Below are 13,685 nucleotides of genomic sequence, written 5' to 3' on the forward strand. Positions count from 1 at the left end.
GAGCAGAAAGGGGGACATGACAAGTGCCATAGGCAAATTTTTGCAGCAAAGGAGCAACTACTGCTTAACCAATGCAAAACGACAGCCTCAAACGCTCGTGCAATGATGAAGCATCAGCAAAAGCCAAATGGGAGATGAACAGAAACACGCTCTCACATCCAGAGCCATCTGTCCCTCTTCCCTCATTCTTGTTGTTTTACAAATTGACCTACTGTTCCAAATCCCAGATTTTCAGAAACAGCACTGGCTGAAGGTATTACTGGGAAAAACGATCAGTGTCAGCTAACCAATGTAACTGAGGAACTCTTTCCAGGAGGCTGAGGCAGTGATGACAGAAACTGGAAAACCAAAATGCCAGAGAGGGGGAAGCATGGGACACTTGGATACACAGGCAAGAAGCAGCAGGACCAACATTTGACAGTGCAAGTGGTGTTCTCTTCTGCTGAAAGCAATTGAGAAGTTTGCTTAGCAAAGATGATTCCTGTTTTTTGGTATAAATGGTGTATTTCAGAGGACAAACAACCATCCCTTCCCGACTCTCCAGACTGGCCTCAGAGTAAAGGAGATAAGAATACTCAGGAGATTCCTAAAATCTATTACTATACCAAATAAATAGCTAGTAATCTCCTGTGAACTGAAAATCCCTTTGCCTATTCCCAAACAATTACTGCCTCCCCACCCTGTACAAAGATAAATTTCCTCTCCAAGGTAATTTTTAATATTTTAAGTAGGCTTGGTAATGGCAACCCTGTTACTTTAATATCCTCAGAGACCCTTACCATCTCTCCCTGTTGAGGTTTTCCACAAAGCACCCATCCTCATAGTTTTTTAGTCTTTTGAGCCCTTAATTTCCTATTAGATTGGCATGTCTTCATTGGCCTGACTAGTTTTACTGTGTGTTTCAATCGGTGGTGAGTGAGTAACCCCCTCGCAAGGCTTTTGGGGGGGATTTCCTCCCAGCACTGCCAAAGGAGCCACGACTTGATGCGTGTCCTCCCCCACCTTGGCGCTCCCTCTCCCTTTGAAATGGGGAAAAAGGAAAACTAGAAAACGCAACAGATGGTCTGAAATCCTCTTCCTGTGAAAACCATCACTACGGCAGCTAGCTTAGGCAATATTTCAAATATTTCCGCATGTACCAACAGCGGTATCCATGACTAGGGAAGACGAGGAGACTGCTTGTCAAACTCCCCCATAGGCACACTGTTTCCAGTAGCCTAGTCCTCTTGTTGAAGGCTCTCTTCCCTACTATAAATCCAATAAGAAAACTAATCTTCTCCAGATTTAAAGCTGACAGGTGGTACATGCATAATTAAAGATGACCTAACAGAGAATGCTCTCGTTTCTGGCATATTATCAGACACTTAAGCAAAGCAATTATCAGTAAGCAATCTTTTCTGTCAACAGAGATTGGATGAAACATTTTGGCAGTCAGGAAGATACTGTAACAATGATACACACGTATTTGCAAATACTTCAGCAATATAACATAGGCTTAAATCTCTCCTGTCTCAGAGGAATGCCTTCATCACCTATGGAGGACTACAGTAACTTCTTCTCACATTTCTGTGTTCCCCTGTGCTACTTCCATGGACTCATGGTAAATACTGCACAGCCTCCACCTTGCTCCTACTCACGTCAACCTCTTCCTTCAACTCACCTGCACTCCCTACAAATCCTGCCGTTCCTCCCCACCTAGTCTTCCTGTCCTCCCTAGCTCCCACACCCCTTAGACCTGCACTAGCTGGTAGATGGTTGATTTGTCCCCCAGGGAACCCTGTCCTACTGCTTTTTTTTTTTCTGCAAAAAGCAAGCAAAACCCCAGAAAACTTGTCCTTCCTCTTCCTTACTCAAAAGCAAACAAAAATCCAGCTCCTCCAGCAAAACCCGGTGAAGCCTCCCCCAAATGCCCTCTTCTTCACCTGCAGGTAGCAGCCACCTGCGGCGTGTCAGCGCTATGTCACTCTCTTTGTCCTCATTATTGCTCTTGTGACATGAACACCTGTGGGGAGGAATTACAGGCCTCATATGTTACGACGGACTGTGCCTGTTGTGAAGAACCACGTCTTACTCATTGTGGACCACGAGCTGAACACCTTTCCCCTGGGAGCTGTGAAGGTGGAAGAGATGCCTTGCTCTGCCCAGCTTATAGAGGGGGCAAGTGCAAGCGAAGATTGGTGGGGAATTTTATGTGGAATCAACCCAAAAGTCTATGCTAGAACTAGGAACATCTTCCCTGCTTTTTGGTTGAACAAGCAGATGGCATTGCCTCCCAAAATAGCAATGTCACCCATGCAGTTTGAAAGAGGCAGAAACTTTTTAACCTAAACTCTTAAAAAGCTTCCTTCAAGCAGTGTTTTGCCATGAATCCAGAAAGCGTTCTGTGCCTTTTTTTTCCCCTCCTAAGAAGGGATTTTTAAAAAAGGATCTTTTGGGGAAGAAAAACAGGCAGAGCAAAAAATAATTAGGAAAAGGAAAGCCTAAAAAGGTGAGTGGTTTTCTTAATTTGGGGGAAATTAGGATTGTGAGAAGCATTATAAACCATAATTACATACACACATGGGACTGCACTTTACCTTACAAAAGAGCTGCTCTTAGGGTATAAAATTGCTTTAATATTGCACTAAGACAAGTGTTTTTTAAAAAAAGACTTATGATAATGGATTTTCAAAGCAAAAGTAAAGCTGCTTTTCCCTGAGAACAGGGCTTTAGAGCAGGGAAACTTCACAATGCCAGTGGTGTGCGTTTTGCTGCATTTCACAAGATCTCTCATTATTTAAATTCCAATGTATTTATGTCATACATGGATAAACGATCTTATTGTTCAGAACATGTCTTTATATGAACATCTCTGCTGTTAGAACTAGTGCTGTTTTGCCTTTCCCCCCCACTCTCCTTACCAAGACAGAACAAAAGTCTCTTTTACTGCAGTTTTGGGAACTTCATGCAAATGGCAGTTTTTACACATCAATCGTCAGTTTAATAACACTAATGATAAGAGGGGAATTAATGGTAATGGGCTGACTTTTTGGCAAGCAAATCAGAGTTTATAGAGAAGTTTCTGCTATGTCAAACTTCACAGCCATGTGTTATCAAAAGCACTAGCAGTGAGAATTAAGATTAAACCACTGACTCATTAGCAAGCTGGGCTTGCTAACCACAACGTTTCTGCACAAAGGTTGATTATTTAGAAATGCGTTGTACAAGATAGGAAGTCTTGGTAGTCTTCTGGGACAGCGGAGAGCCATTTACATAACAAAATCCATTTGCCAGGGGATATAGATCTGACTGAGGAGGCTCCGTATCTCCCTCAGTTAAAGCAATACCGGGTTAGTCTCTCATTCCTCCCCAAGGCACAGAGCGTGGTCACTCCTTCTCCTGTTCCACCCCACTCTTGCAATTGTGGTAATTTGCAGCATTTGAAGTCCAGTCCTGCACCCACCGCTCCCCATGCGTGACCCTGGTGACTTCACAGGTGCTGCTTACAGGCGCTCGTGCCACAAGACCAGCGTGGGAAGAGGAAAACGGCATCATATGGAGAGCTGGGGCAGCGAGAACAAACGGGTCTTCTGTGGATTGACGGACGACTACAAAGAGCCACATTTTGAAAACATGGCTCAATCATGACCGCAGGAATGACACTGAATATAAGAAAAAGCATATGCTTCCCCAACACGCGAAAAAAGAAAGATATGTCAGAATGCCAGGTTTTGACACAAAATACCACGGGAGAAGTGAGCGACAGCAGATTTTCAGTAATACTACAAATGGGTGCTTAAGCAGGCATAGTAGTTTCCCATGGTAATGACGGTCTAAGGACAAGCTTCATATCTCTTAGATGTTAACTGTTTCACCCCGACAGACAGACACAGTCCCACACTCCAGCCCAGTTCTAATGCGGGAAATGCAGATACAAATTACACTTTGCTTCCTCCCACTCACCTTTGGCTATGATCAGGACTGGCTAATAAATTGCTCTAATATTGAATCCCATCCCACTTAGGGCATCTCCTTTTCCACGCATGCCTCACCGCTTTTTCACACTGCCTGTAGGTTTGATGCTATGGTTTCCAGCTATGGGCTGTAAGGACTGAATCCCGCATCCTGAGGAGGATGGGCCATTCCCATGGAAGCATTTAAACCACAACGTCTCCGGAGTCGATACCCTTCAGCTTGGCTGTATTTCCTGGCTAATGCCCCCACAACTTGAAATGGTATTTCCAGGCAAAGAAACCTATGCTAAGGACTGCTGATGTATCTGCGCTGCATGTCCATCCTCCTGCCATGTGTGGGCTTTGCTGAGAATCAAGTTTTGTAGAGGAGAAATGAAGTTTGCTCCCTTATTATTTACAATATGCACTTCTCAGTGATGCTTTTAATGAGTAGGCAAGTGGAAAAATACATTTTTAAGCAGTACAAAATCTGCTAAAGTTTTAGAAGCAGCCCCAAGGCAGGCAAGCCTTATTACGCACTGCAGGGATGAAATGTAGCGTTTTCGGGGAGAAGCCGTTTTACCACTGGGAGAACTGTGGGAGCTGGGCTGTCCCACCCATAAGCAGACTAGGAAATGACAGGAGCTGGTAGATGTTGTCTGCATGTATGGTCAGAGACAGAGAAGTAGTTAAGCCACATCCCTGAGGTACCACCCCTGTGAGGGTGGATGTAATAGGTCATTACAGAGGGAAAAAAGGTGATAAATAACTATTCCACTCAACACCATCACTGTGACTGGGGGAAGCAAGGTGGCATTAGCACTAGGTCTGGGTGGGCAACGAGCAAAACAGCGTGAGAAACACATAGGTGCGATGTGCCAGCGCATGCATGCTGAAAGGGATGAAGTCTCTGATTTTTGCTGCACTGTTGATATGATGTCATGCTTCTAGCTGCCTGCATCATGGACCTTGCCATGTCACCCAAGTGCCTCTAAACAAGACCGTAAAGTTTCTGTCCCATGATCTGCTGCTGCTCACTACAATGCAGCCCCAGACATTACTAGTGAGAATGGTAATAACCTTCCTCTCCCCATAAACCTATGCTAGAATTACTCTATAGCCAAAACCCAGCCCCAAAATCAAGTCCTCAGCCAAATGAAGCAATGCATAAAGATCACTGCTTGAGCTGGGAACACACACCTAGATTTTTCCCAAGTCTGAAGGAGTCCCAATTCCTACCGAAAAAATGGGAGCTGTGCATGTTCAACCTTTTGCTGCAGGCTGGTACGCACTCTGAACACCATCTCAAAAAATACTATTGCTTCATCAATACATTTGTAATTCAACCAAAATAATTTCAAAAAGCATCTGAAGAGCTTTGCATGGTAAATATCAGAAAAACACCGCTTTCCAACCCTGCAGCCAGTTGTTCTGTAATATCTTCTGCTTTGTGCTGACAACCTTTTTTCCCTCCAATCATTCAGACACAATGCCTTCAGGTCTGTCTAAGTAATGTAATTTACTGGAGTGGAATTCCCTTGATACCTTCTGCAGCACTCAGTGACAGTATCATTTATACTCTACACTGTCATGCCATGACACTGATACATTGGCTTTCATCCCTCATTCAGCACAGAGGGTGCAATTTCACCTTCCATTGTGCCCTTTTGCAGACTGCGCGTACAAATTCCCTCCATTCATTCCTAATTACAAACCTCTGCTGAAATACTCTCATTAGATTTATATTTCTCACTCCAAAGTGTCAATCTGATTTGAAAATTCCAATTTTCCGGAAGATTCATCCATTAGCAGCGACCTCCAAAGCATTCCTTAACTGAGTGCATTAAAAGTGAAGCTGGCAGAGCAGAGACGCACTTAAAATACACCATTACAGCAAATCTCCATTGCTAATGTTTTTGCATTATTCGAGCAATGCAATAAGGAGCTTGTGACCAGGCAGCTCTGTTCCTCCGGCAAGTGACAGGCAGCAGTCAACTGCTCTGTCCGGCTCTGCTCCCGTTGTGAGGCTGCACCACATCCCTAAGCATCCACCATTCCCCCCAGGTATGTGGGAGGGGGTCGCTGGCTGACCGGGGTCTGTGGCCACCGTGTCACAGGACCTCCTGTACATCGCAGGGAGCAGCAACAGCCCAGGTGGCTGTTTAAAGGACTTCAGAAACTGAGAGACATAGAAAGGGTTTATGACAACTGCAAAAACGCCCGAGTGCAGCTTGTTTGCTGCGGGAAAGTTAAAAAAAACGAAGCTGGGGGGTTTCTGAGGTAGCAGATCTTTTGCTATGCAACCCAACAGGCTGTTAGAGCTCTTCAGCTAAAAATCTCAACTGTATCACTTTGGTCACTTATACTAATCCTAATTTAGCAGCCACATGCAGGACTGTTCCCTTCAGACTGTATACTGAAAACACAACTCCACAGACTCCATGGAGCAGCTCTGCGAGTGGTTAAAAGGATCAAAAAAACATCTGTCCACCTTTTCAAGAGAAAGGTAAACACCTTGCAAACCTGATCACCATACAAGGGAAAAAATGAAGAGCCCAGCAGTGGGTACTGATAGTTGCACAATGCGCCCTATGTGCCATCTCTAAAAATAGCCTGTGCGGCGATACCCCTGGAAAAGACCAGCGTGTCTCATCCAGCTGGAAAGTGCGGCAGCGGTGAGCGGTGCGTGAGTGCCATCACCGCATGACGCGCTCTCTCCTGCTGTTATCTTCAAAGCCATCAGGTTTGAACTCATCAGCATCGGGCGCAGCAGTAGAAAGGAGGAGGAGGGAGGAGAAAAAACCCACCTCTACATCTGTACCTAAAAGGGAAAATTTCACCGAAAAAATGACAACAAGCACTCACGCCACTTGTCAGCATCTGGTCACCTACAGGACTGGGACACGCAGGCGATTATAACAGATGTAATGTAATTCCCTGCAGCAACCACTGCTGTGGAAACTAATTATTGCTGAAGTTTTGCCTGTTCCCACCTGAAATATTTAAAACCTTGATTACTGCATTAGCTCTCTTGCCTTTCGTACTTTGTATCAAGGCAAGAGACGGTCCAAGGGGCGCACACAGATGTAAAAGCAGAAATGTGCATTTCAGCAGAAAGGCAAAAGTAAAGCAGCATCGACAGGCACTGAGCTCTTCTGAAAAGAGGGGGCGGGTTACACCAAGATAATTTAAAAGGATTTCATATTGCATAATAAAAGACTCACCGCTGACAGCATGGCTGTTCCATGGAACAAGCGTGTGTGCCTCTAAGTGCCCCCAGCACCCTACATCCTCCGTGCCACGTGGTGTTGTTACTCAGAGTGAAAACCTATTGTCTCGCGCAGCCCAGTTCTCAAGACCAACACCTCTGCTACCCTGTCAAGCCTGGAAAACCTGGAAAGGTCACAAAGCAACAAGGAAGCAGCGAAGCTCAAGCTGCCACACAGCAGAAAGCAAGTTTTCAGCCTCTACCTTTGTTTCTGCAGCTCTTGGATAGATGCTCTCTCTATTCATCCATCGCAAGAATGACATCAAACCGAGAGGCCTGACATGCACAGGCACACTCATTCTCTGGAAATGCCACGGCTACTTAATGAGCGAAGCTGGGACAGCACCAAACCTGACACCATGAAGTTACGAATTTCCCTGCATATGCTGACAACGTCTCTCTTGAATATTTCTCTTGGCCACAAGCTGAACTACCAATTAACGTGGTCAGAGCAGATTTAGTAGCTCAAGATATTGCAACTAATTTAGTAGGTTCCTAACCAGTACAACTACCTGGAAAATCTACCAAGACAGCATATTTCAATACTGTCACCCTAAAAAACAAAGCAAAAGGATTTTAGGTGCCAAAAGTTAACCCTGAGAATTTGTTCCTTGATGATCAGCAGTTTTGTATAGTTCTCCTTTCCACCCCCCCACCCCCCTCCCTTATTTTTCTTTTTCTTTGCCAGAAGATGAAGCTCTGGATCAACAGTGACGTTCTGGAGGGCTGATTTTAAGGATCTTTCAGTCCTCTCCAAAGCTGCTCTTTCCAGAGAGCTGAACAATTCTTCTTCCAAAGTTCTTTCATCACTACCTCTTACTTATGCTCCAAGCCTAACTCTATTTTTTTTCTTTTTTAAAGCAAGAAGCTGATGAATTAACATAGTTAGACCACACCGCAAGTAAACTCTGCCTCTCCTTCCAACACAGACCCATGTACAAGCATTTAAGCCTAGGACTCACCAGACAAAGCTGAAGTCGCAGGCAAGCCAGTCATCAGAGCTAGAGAAGAATTATGCTTGCTCTACAAATTCTGAAGCATTTGAACCTTATTTTTAGTTGTACACAAAGGGCAATAAATGGAAAATCTTATTGTAACCACTGCTTTTTCATGGCCACCCACACTTCCAACACCTACAGCAAAAGTATATAAATGCAAAAACCCCAGAACTCATGGCTCATCTGAACAAGGGATGCAAACTAGCTAATGGCTGTTACTTTTTTTCCAGTTTGTATTTACAGTGCCATTACATTCTGTTAAGCATCAAGGACAGCTATTGGTATGCAGTGCGTATCCACTGTCAAGGATCCTGCTGGATTTTCATACCTTTAATTAACTGCTTTCTCCCAGTTACCTGGTAGAGTCCTTTTCCAAGTTAGCTGACCACTGACCAGTTTTTGAATGATGAAATGGAGGAGTTGCCTCTCCCTAACTCTCAGTTTTTTCCCCCACTGCCCAAACTACTGAGGTACAAGGAGTTAATGCTTCACTCACCTGTGAGAAATTATGCTGAATACTTTACCCAGAAACTGGTGATTACGAAAAAAATCCCTTTACACTCATAACAGTAGAAGAACTTCAAACAAATTGCTGTCAAGGATGATTTCATTGTGTTTAAATCCACTTTAACTCAAGTCGCTTTGCAAATTATTCTGTAATTTAATACCTAAAACTCCCAGGTCTACTACGATGCCAGTTTACTTTCCTGTCTGTCCTATGCCTGATTCTTTCCATTTACCAAAAGCAACACAAGAACGAACCTGATTATCATCTGAAAACCTGCAGAAAGCTAACTCAATTAGCTGAGTAAAGAAGAAATACAGAAAAAGGTCCATCTTAAGACCAGACCCAACAAGAGTACAGGTGATGCCACATCTGCCGATGGGGTAAAGACGAGTCAACAATCTCATGTCATTAATTACCTTGCTGTCTCTGAAAATGCAAGTTATTATAGCCAGAGAAGCATCCGCTACAACACTTTTATTTCTCAACTTTTTGCAAATTATAACAGGAAACACGTCCCATAAACTAGCAATCAATATTTAACAAAATAATCTAAGACAAAGTGCCAGCCCTGGAAAAATGTACCTTTACCTGCCTTTGGTCATTAATTGCCCACCAGACCCAATGGCCCATCACCTTCCCACAGCCCCCGGCAAGCCGAGCGCAGAGCCGGCTGCTCTCTACGCGCACTGCTGAGATCAGGTGTGTGCTTCTCTGGCGAGGATTTAGGTCGTAGGATCTGTGCGCTGAATGCTGCAGAAGCACGGGTATCTAAGTATTATGAAAATAAATGGGTCATACACCACTGAGCTAACAACCACACCACCCCCAAGCCGGGCACTGAATGACTGTGCAGGGCTCTGCCAGAGGGAGAGGACAGATTGAACCAGCAGTGAAAACAAAACTGTTGTGGTGAGATGGATTTTACTTTTCACTGGTTTGGGTTACAGAGAAAGTTGATCTTGCCATCACCACCTCTCAGTTTTTCTGTTAAAAAAAAAAAATAAAAAAAAAATAATAAAGCAAAATGTGGGCAGGTAAGCCGTCCTGTGGAGATGGGCTGGCATCTTGCCCCCCCCCACCCACCCCGGTAAGGGGAAGTGCCGCTGGCCCTGGGCGGAGGGAGGGCTGTGACTCAGTCCCTCAGGCTGACACACACACGCACCCGGGCTGTCACCTGTCACAGCGAAAAATAGAAGTCCTCACCACAACATGGCAGCCACGTGGGAAACGCCGAGTAAACAGATCAGTGACACCGCGTACCCACGCAGCCCATCGCACCACTGGGGTGAGGAACAAACAAACTTGTGGTCAATGGCAGCAAAGGTGAGAGGTGTCGGAATAAATTTGGTTTCATATGGCGCGCTATACTGCAACAAACACCACCGTCCTCCCCCACAGGCTCAGCTAAGCACAAGCAGGATGCTCCTTCGGGCCATACAGCCCATGGTCGCCACGTGTACCCAGACAGGGATGCCTCTGGTACGGGGCTCTTGGTCAGAAAAATCCAGAGTGGGATGTCCTATCACTGCCCACACGTGTGTGCACACGAAGCTACATCGGCACTTTCCAGACCATACTGATTATATTTGTCCATATATATATATATATATTTAAAATTGTATTTTTCATATATATCTGTTATTTTTATATATATACACACATATGTATACATACATTAAAAATATATTTAATCAACAGATGTATTTGCTGCAAACACTTATCAAAAGCTGTCCCCCGCCACTCAGACTGGGGGTGCAGCCTGCCTCAAGTACAGAGGCACTGACGGCACCGAGGAGCACCTGATCACAACGAGGGACCGACGCAGTGCTGGCAGTGGTCAACAGCTTTATGTATTCTCAACGTGGGGGCAGTAGGAGTAACTGGATTAATTAGTAGCAAAGAAGATTTCCCCTAGTCTGCAGGAAAATGCTCTTTGGTGCCTGTCAGCACAACAACCAGGGCAGCATGCCACAGGAGGTCGTGAAGCTCCCTGGGGCAGGAGATGCTCCACGTGATGATGCATGAGGTGCAGAGCCCCCATATGCCAGTACTATAAAATGGGTAAGAAAATGCCTTCTCCACTATAAAAACAGCACTCCAACAGGAAAATGTACCAGAAAAATCATGAAATTCAGACATGGCCATGTCTTACATCAAACCCCAGTAGGATAAAACCATCCGTGTCCTCAGGTACAGCCATGGCGCTTGAGAACTGGATTTGGTACGAAGAGTTAGGAGTATTTGATAAGTCAATGTTCAAAGGGATGCGACTTTGCCTTCAGAAATCTGATTTCCTTCTTAACTCAGTCAAGTTACCTGACCTTTTGATGCAGATTTTTAAAAAGACACATTTTTCCCAGGCTGTGGTGGTAGGCGGGTGACAGACATTTAATCACTAAAAATCTGCATCTTAAAATTTTACATTATTTACATCTGCCTACAGATGGTTGTAGGACAGATTTCAAGAAATCTTTTTTAATTTTTTTTTAAATATTCTGAGGAACTCATACCTAGCAAATAGGAAATTTGTGTGCAGAGGTTTCTGCATTTTGGGTTGCCTTTTTTTTCCCCCGAACAAGGCACTTAGCAGCGCTTGCTGAATTCTCAACACTGGATAGATAAGCATGACAAATTAGGACAACTTATTAGATGCAGATTACCATTGATTAGGACGTTATTTTTGCTGCTTTTAAAGGAAAACACATGGGGTAAAACTAAGCGAGAAACGTGAGCAGAGTGTGGAAATTGCTAGGAATCACCACTCGCCTCCGCGGGGATGCCAGCAGCCCTGCCCCAGCATCTGCTCCGAGGCACAGCCATGTCCCCAGCACCTGAGCAAAGCCCCATCCATGCTTTGCCATTAGTGACCGTTTGGGATAACGAACTGTAAGCTGCTCAGTGAAAAGCACAGCTTCTCCCTAATTTGTGTACTCCCTCATTATAATACACACGGTCTAACCTGTCCAGGATTAATTCCCAGGGGCGCTGGATATTCTTATTTTTTTTTAATCTTGGCACACGCACCATAACAGGGTTTTGCAATCTGCTCTGTCAGAACAAGGAAGATACCTTCTGCTTTGAATTCAAACTTCAGTACGTATTGGTTTTTTGGAAATCACATAAATCAGCATCCTAGTAGTATTATAAAAACTAAATAATAAATGGAAGCGGGGGAAGGAAAACTTGTTTACGAAATACACTGCACCCTGGGAAAAGCAAGAAGAACACGGTTGTCACAGCTGGGTCAACCTTGTGTAACTGCTCTTTCCAACAGGGCTAATTAACAAGGGAAAGTTCGCTTCTTTCTATGGGAACTGCTGTAACGAAGTAATTGTTACATGCAGAGTTTGTTATCACAAAAAGCCAGGCAGTGGGAAACACAGAGTTAAATAAGCAACCAGCAGCTTGCCCTCGCATCTACCTCTGCTGGCATGGATCCGCTTGTACAACGGCTACAACCCCGGTGGTACATGTGTTTTCTGAGAGTTAGAGCACACATCTCAAGCACTGGAGCAGAATAATAAAAAAAGGAAAAGAAAAAAAAAAGGGGGGTGGGAAAGAAAAAGGAAAATAAAGTAAAGCACTATTTGATGACAGCTCCTATATCCCTACACCAGTTTTCAAGTTTATTTGGCCCTCAGACCTGATTTTACCACTGGAAATAGAGACTTCTGATTGTTTGCAGCACAAGAAGCAGCAAGACGAAACTTTCTATGCACTTCTTGGAATGAGAGAGGTTTTCTTCCATTTACGTCTATTAAATTCCTGGCTGTTTTTTCAAGTGCCCTAAGAATGATGCCATTTTTAAAGTTAGTTCCTCTGAAAGGGGTTTTAATAGTGAATCTGCAGGATGCCTAATGACAAGCTTTTCAAACATCATGAGAACAGCCTACAAAAAAGTGTGAATAAGGCTTCCAGCCTCATGGGAATGGTGCTAAGTAGGACTGATGAACAAGGTTTTGCTGCCTGCCTAGCTGTTACAACTTGTATTTTCAAGTTTTCTTCCCTTAAGACAAACACTAGAAACAAGTTTCAAGCCAGATCCAGAACTCTCCTGTAGTCAAATGATTCCTGCTATCAGGGGGTTGACTAATAACTGCACCATATATTGCCAAGCCCACAATGAAATAGCAATGCTCTCCCTTTTTTGGACAACAAAATCAAACCAACATGTTGTAAGGCCCCTTTGACAGTGAATTCTGTTACTACCCAACCTTTCTCTGCTGCCTACTACTTCACTATTATTTTTGCTGATACTCATCATACCAGAAAAAGTTGTCTCCTCTCTTTAAAAACCGAATTTCCATATGCATTAAAAAACCCTGTCCTCCTTTCACAATAGACTTTTCTTGTTTTAAACAATACTTTTAGTGTCACACGATCAAATTAAGTACCTCAAATGAAGGTATCTTACTAATACAAACTCTTCAGTTCCAAAACACTCCTGTTTTTTTAGAAGTAGTACTACAAATCCGTTCCTAAGATTAAAAATGTTGTTAGTAAGCATTCAAGAAAAATTGCCCAGTGATGAGCGCTGTGGTTGGCTTCACTGCCCTGTCCTGATTTAATCATTAAAATGTGTCATATGGATTTGTTACTGCAGTGAACGAACAGGGGCAGGACATGCATAGTACCACACTGCGAACCACAATTTTGTATTATCTCTGGCTCAGGCAGCCTTTTGCCAAGCTGCTCTACACCACTATCTGAATGATAAAAACCTCCCAACCACGATGAGATTTGGCTTTATTTTAAAAAGTAATGGAATAAAATTGTGCTCAAGCCTTTTTTCAGAATTCGCAGCTCTGGGATGTCCCACCCTCTGGACAGCACAGACCACCACATCCATGCCATCCTTGTAATGGTCCAGAGGTTTCTCCACCTGCAGATCCACCCCAGAATTAGGGTTAGAACCGCCGAAAAGTAAAAAAATGGTCAAACCAATTTCTCCCCTCTAGAACAGCCCTCCGATTCCATGC

General features: G+C 44.0%; 1 protein-coding gene across 7 annotated transcripts in view; it reads right to left on the reverse strand.

The window, feature by feature from the left end:
• BACH2 (BTB domain and CNC homolog 2) overlaps nucleotides 1-13,685 on the reverse strand; it is a 196,814-nt gene that overhangs the window by 75,319 nt on the left and 107,810 nt on the right. Inside the window, exon 1 of one of the 7 annotated variants that reach the window (XM_055809679.1) lies at nucleotides 7,157-7,290. The exons of the other annotated variants lie outside the window; for them this stretch is intronic. Coding sequence (XP_055665654.1) covers nucleotides 7,157-7,168 — 12 coding nt within the window. The 5' untranslated portion in view covers nucleotides 7,169-7,290. Of the gene's footprint in view, nucleotides 1-7,156; nucleotides 7,291-13,685 lie in introns of those variants that run through there. 7 annotated transcript variants of the gene reach the window in all.

Source organism: Falco peregrinus, chromosome 7 (assembly GCF_023634155.1).
Source record: "Falco peregrinus isolate bFalPer1 chromosome 7, bFalPer1.pri, whole genome shotgun sequence".
Classification (NCBI taxonomy): domain Eukaryota; kingdom Metazoa; phylum Chordata; class Aves; order Falconiformes; family Falconidae; genus Falco; species Falco peregrinus.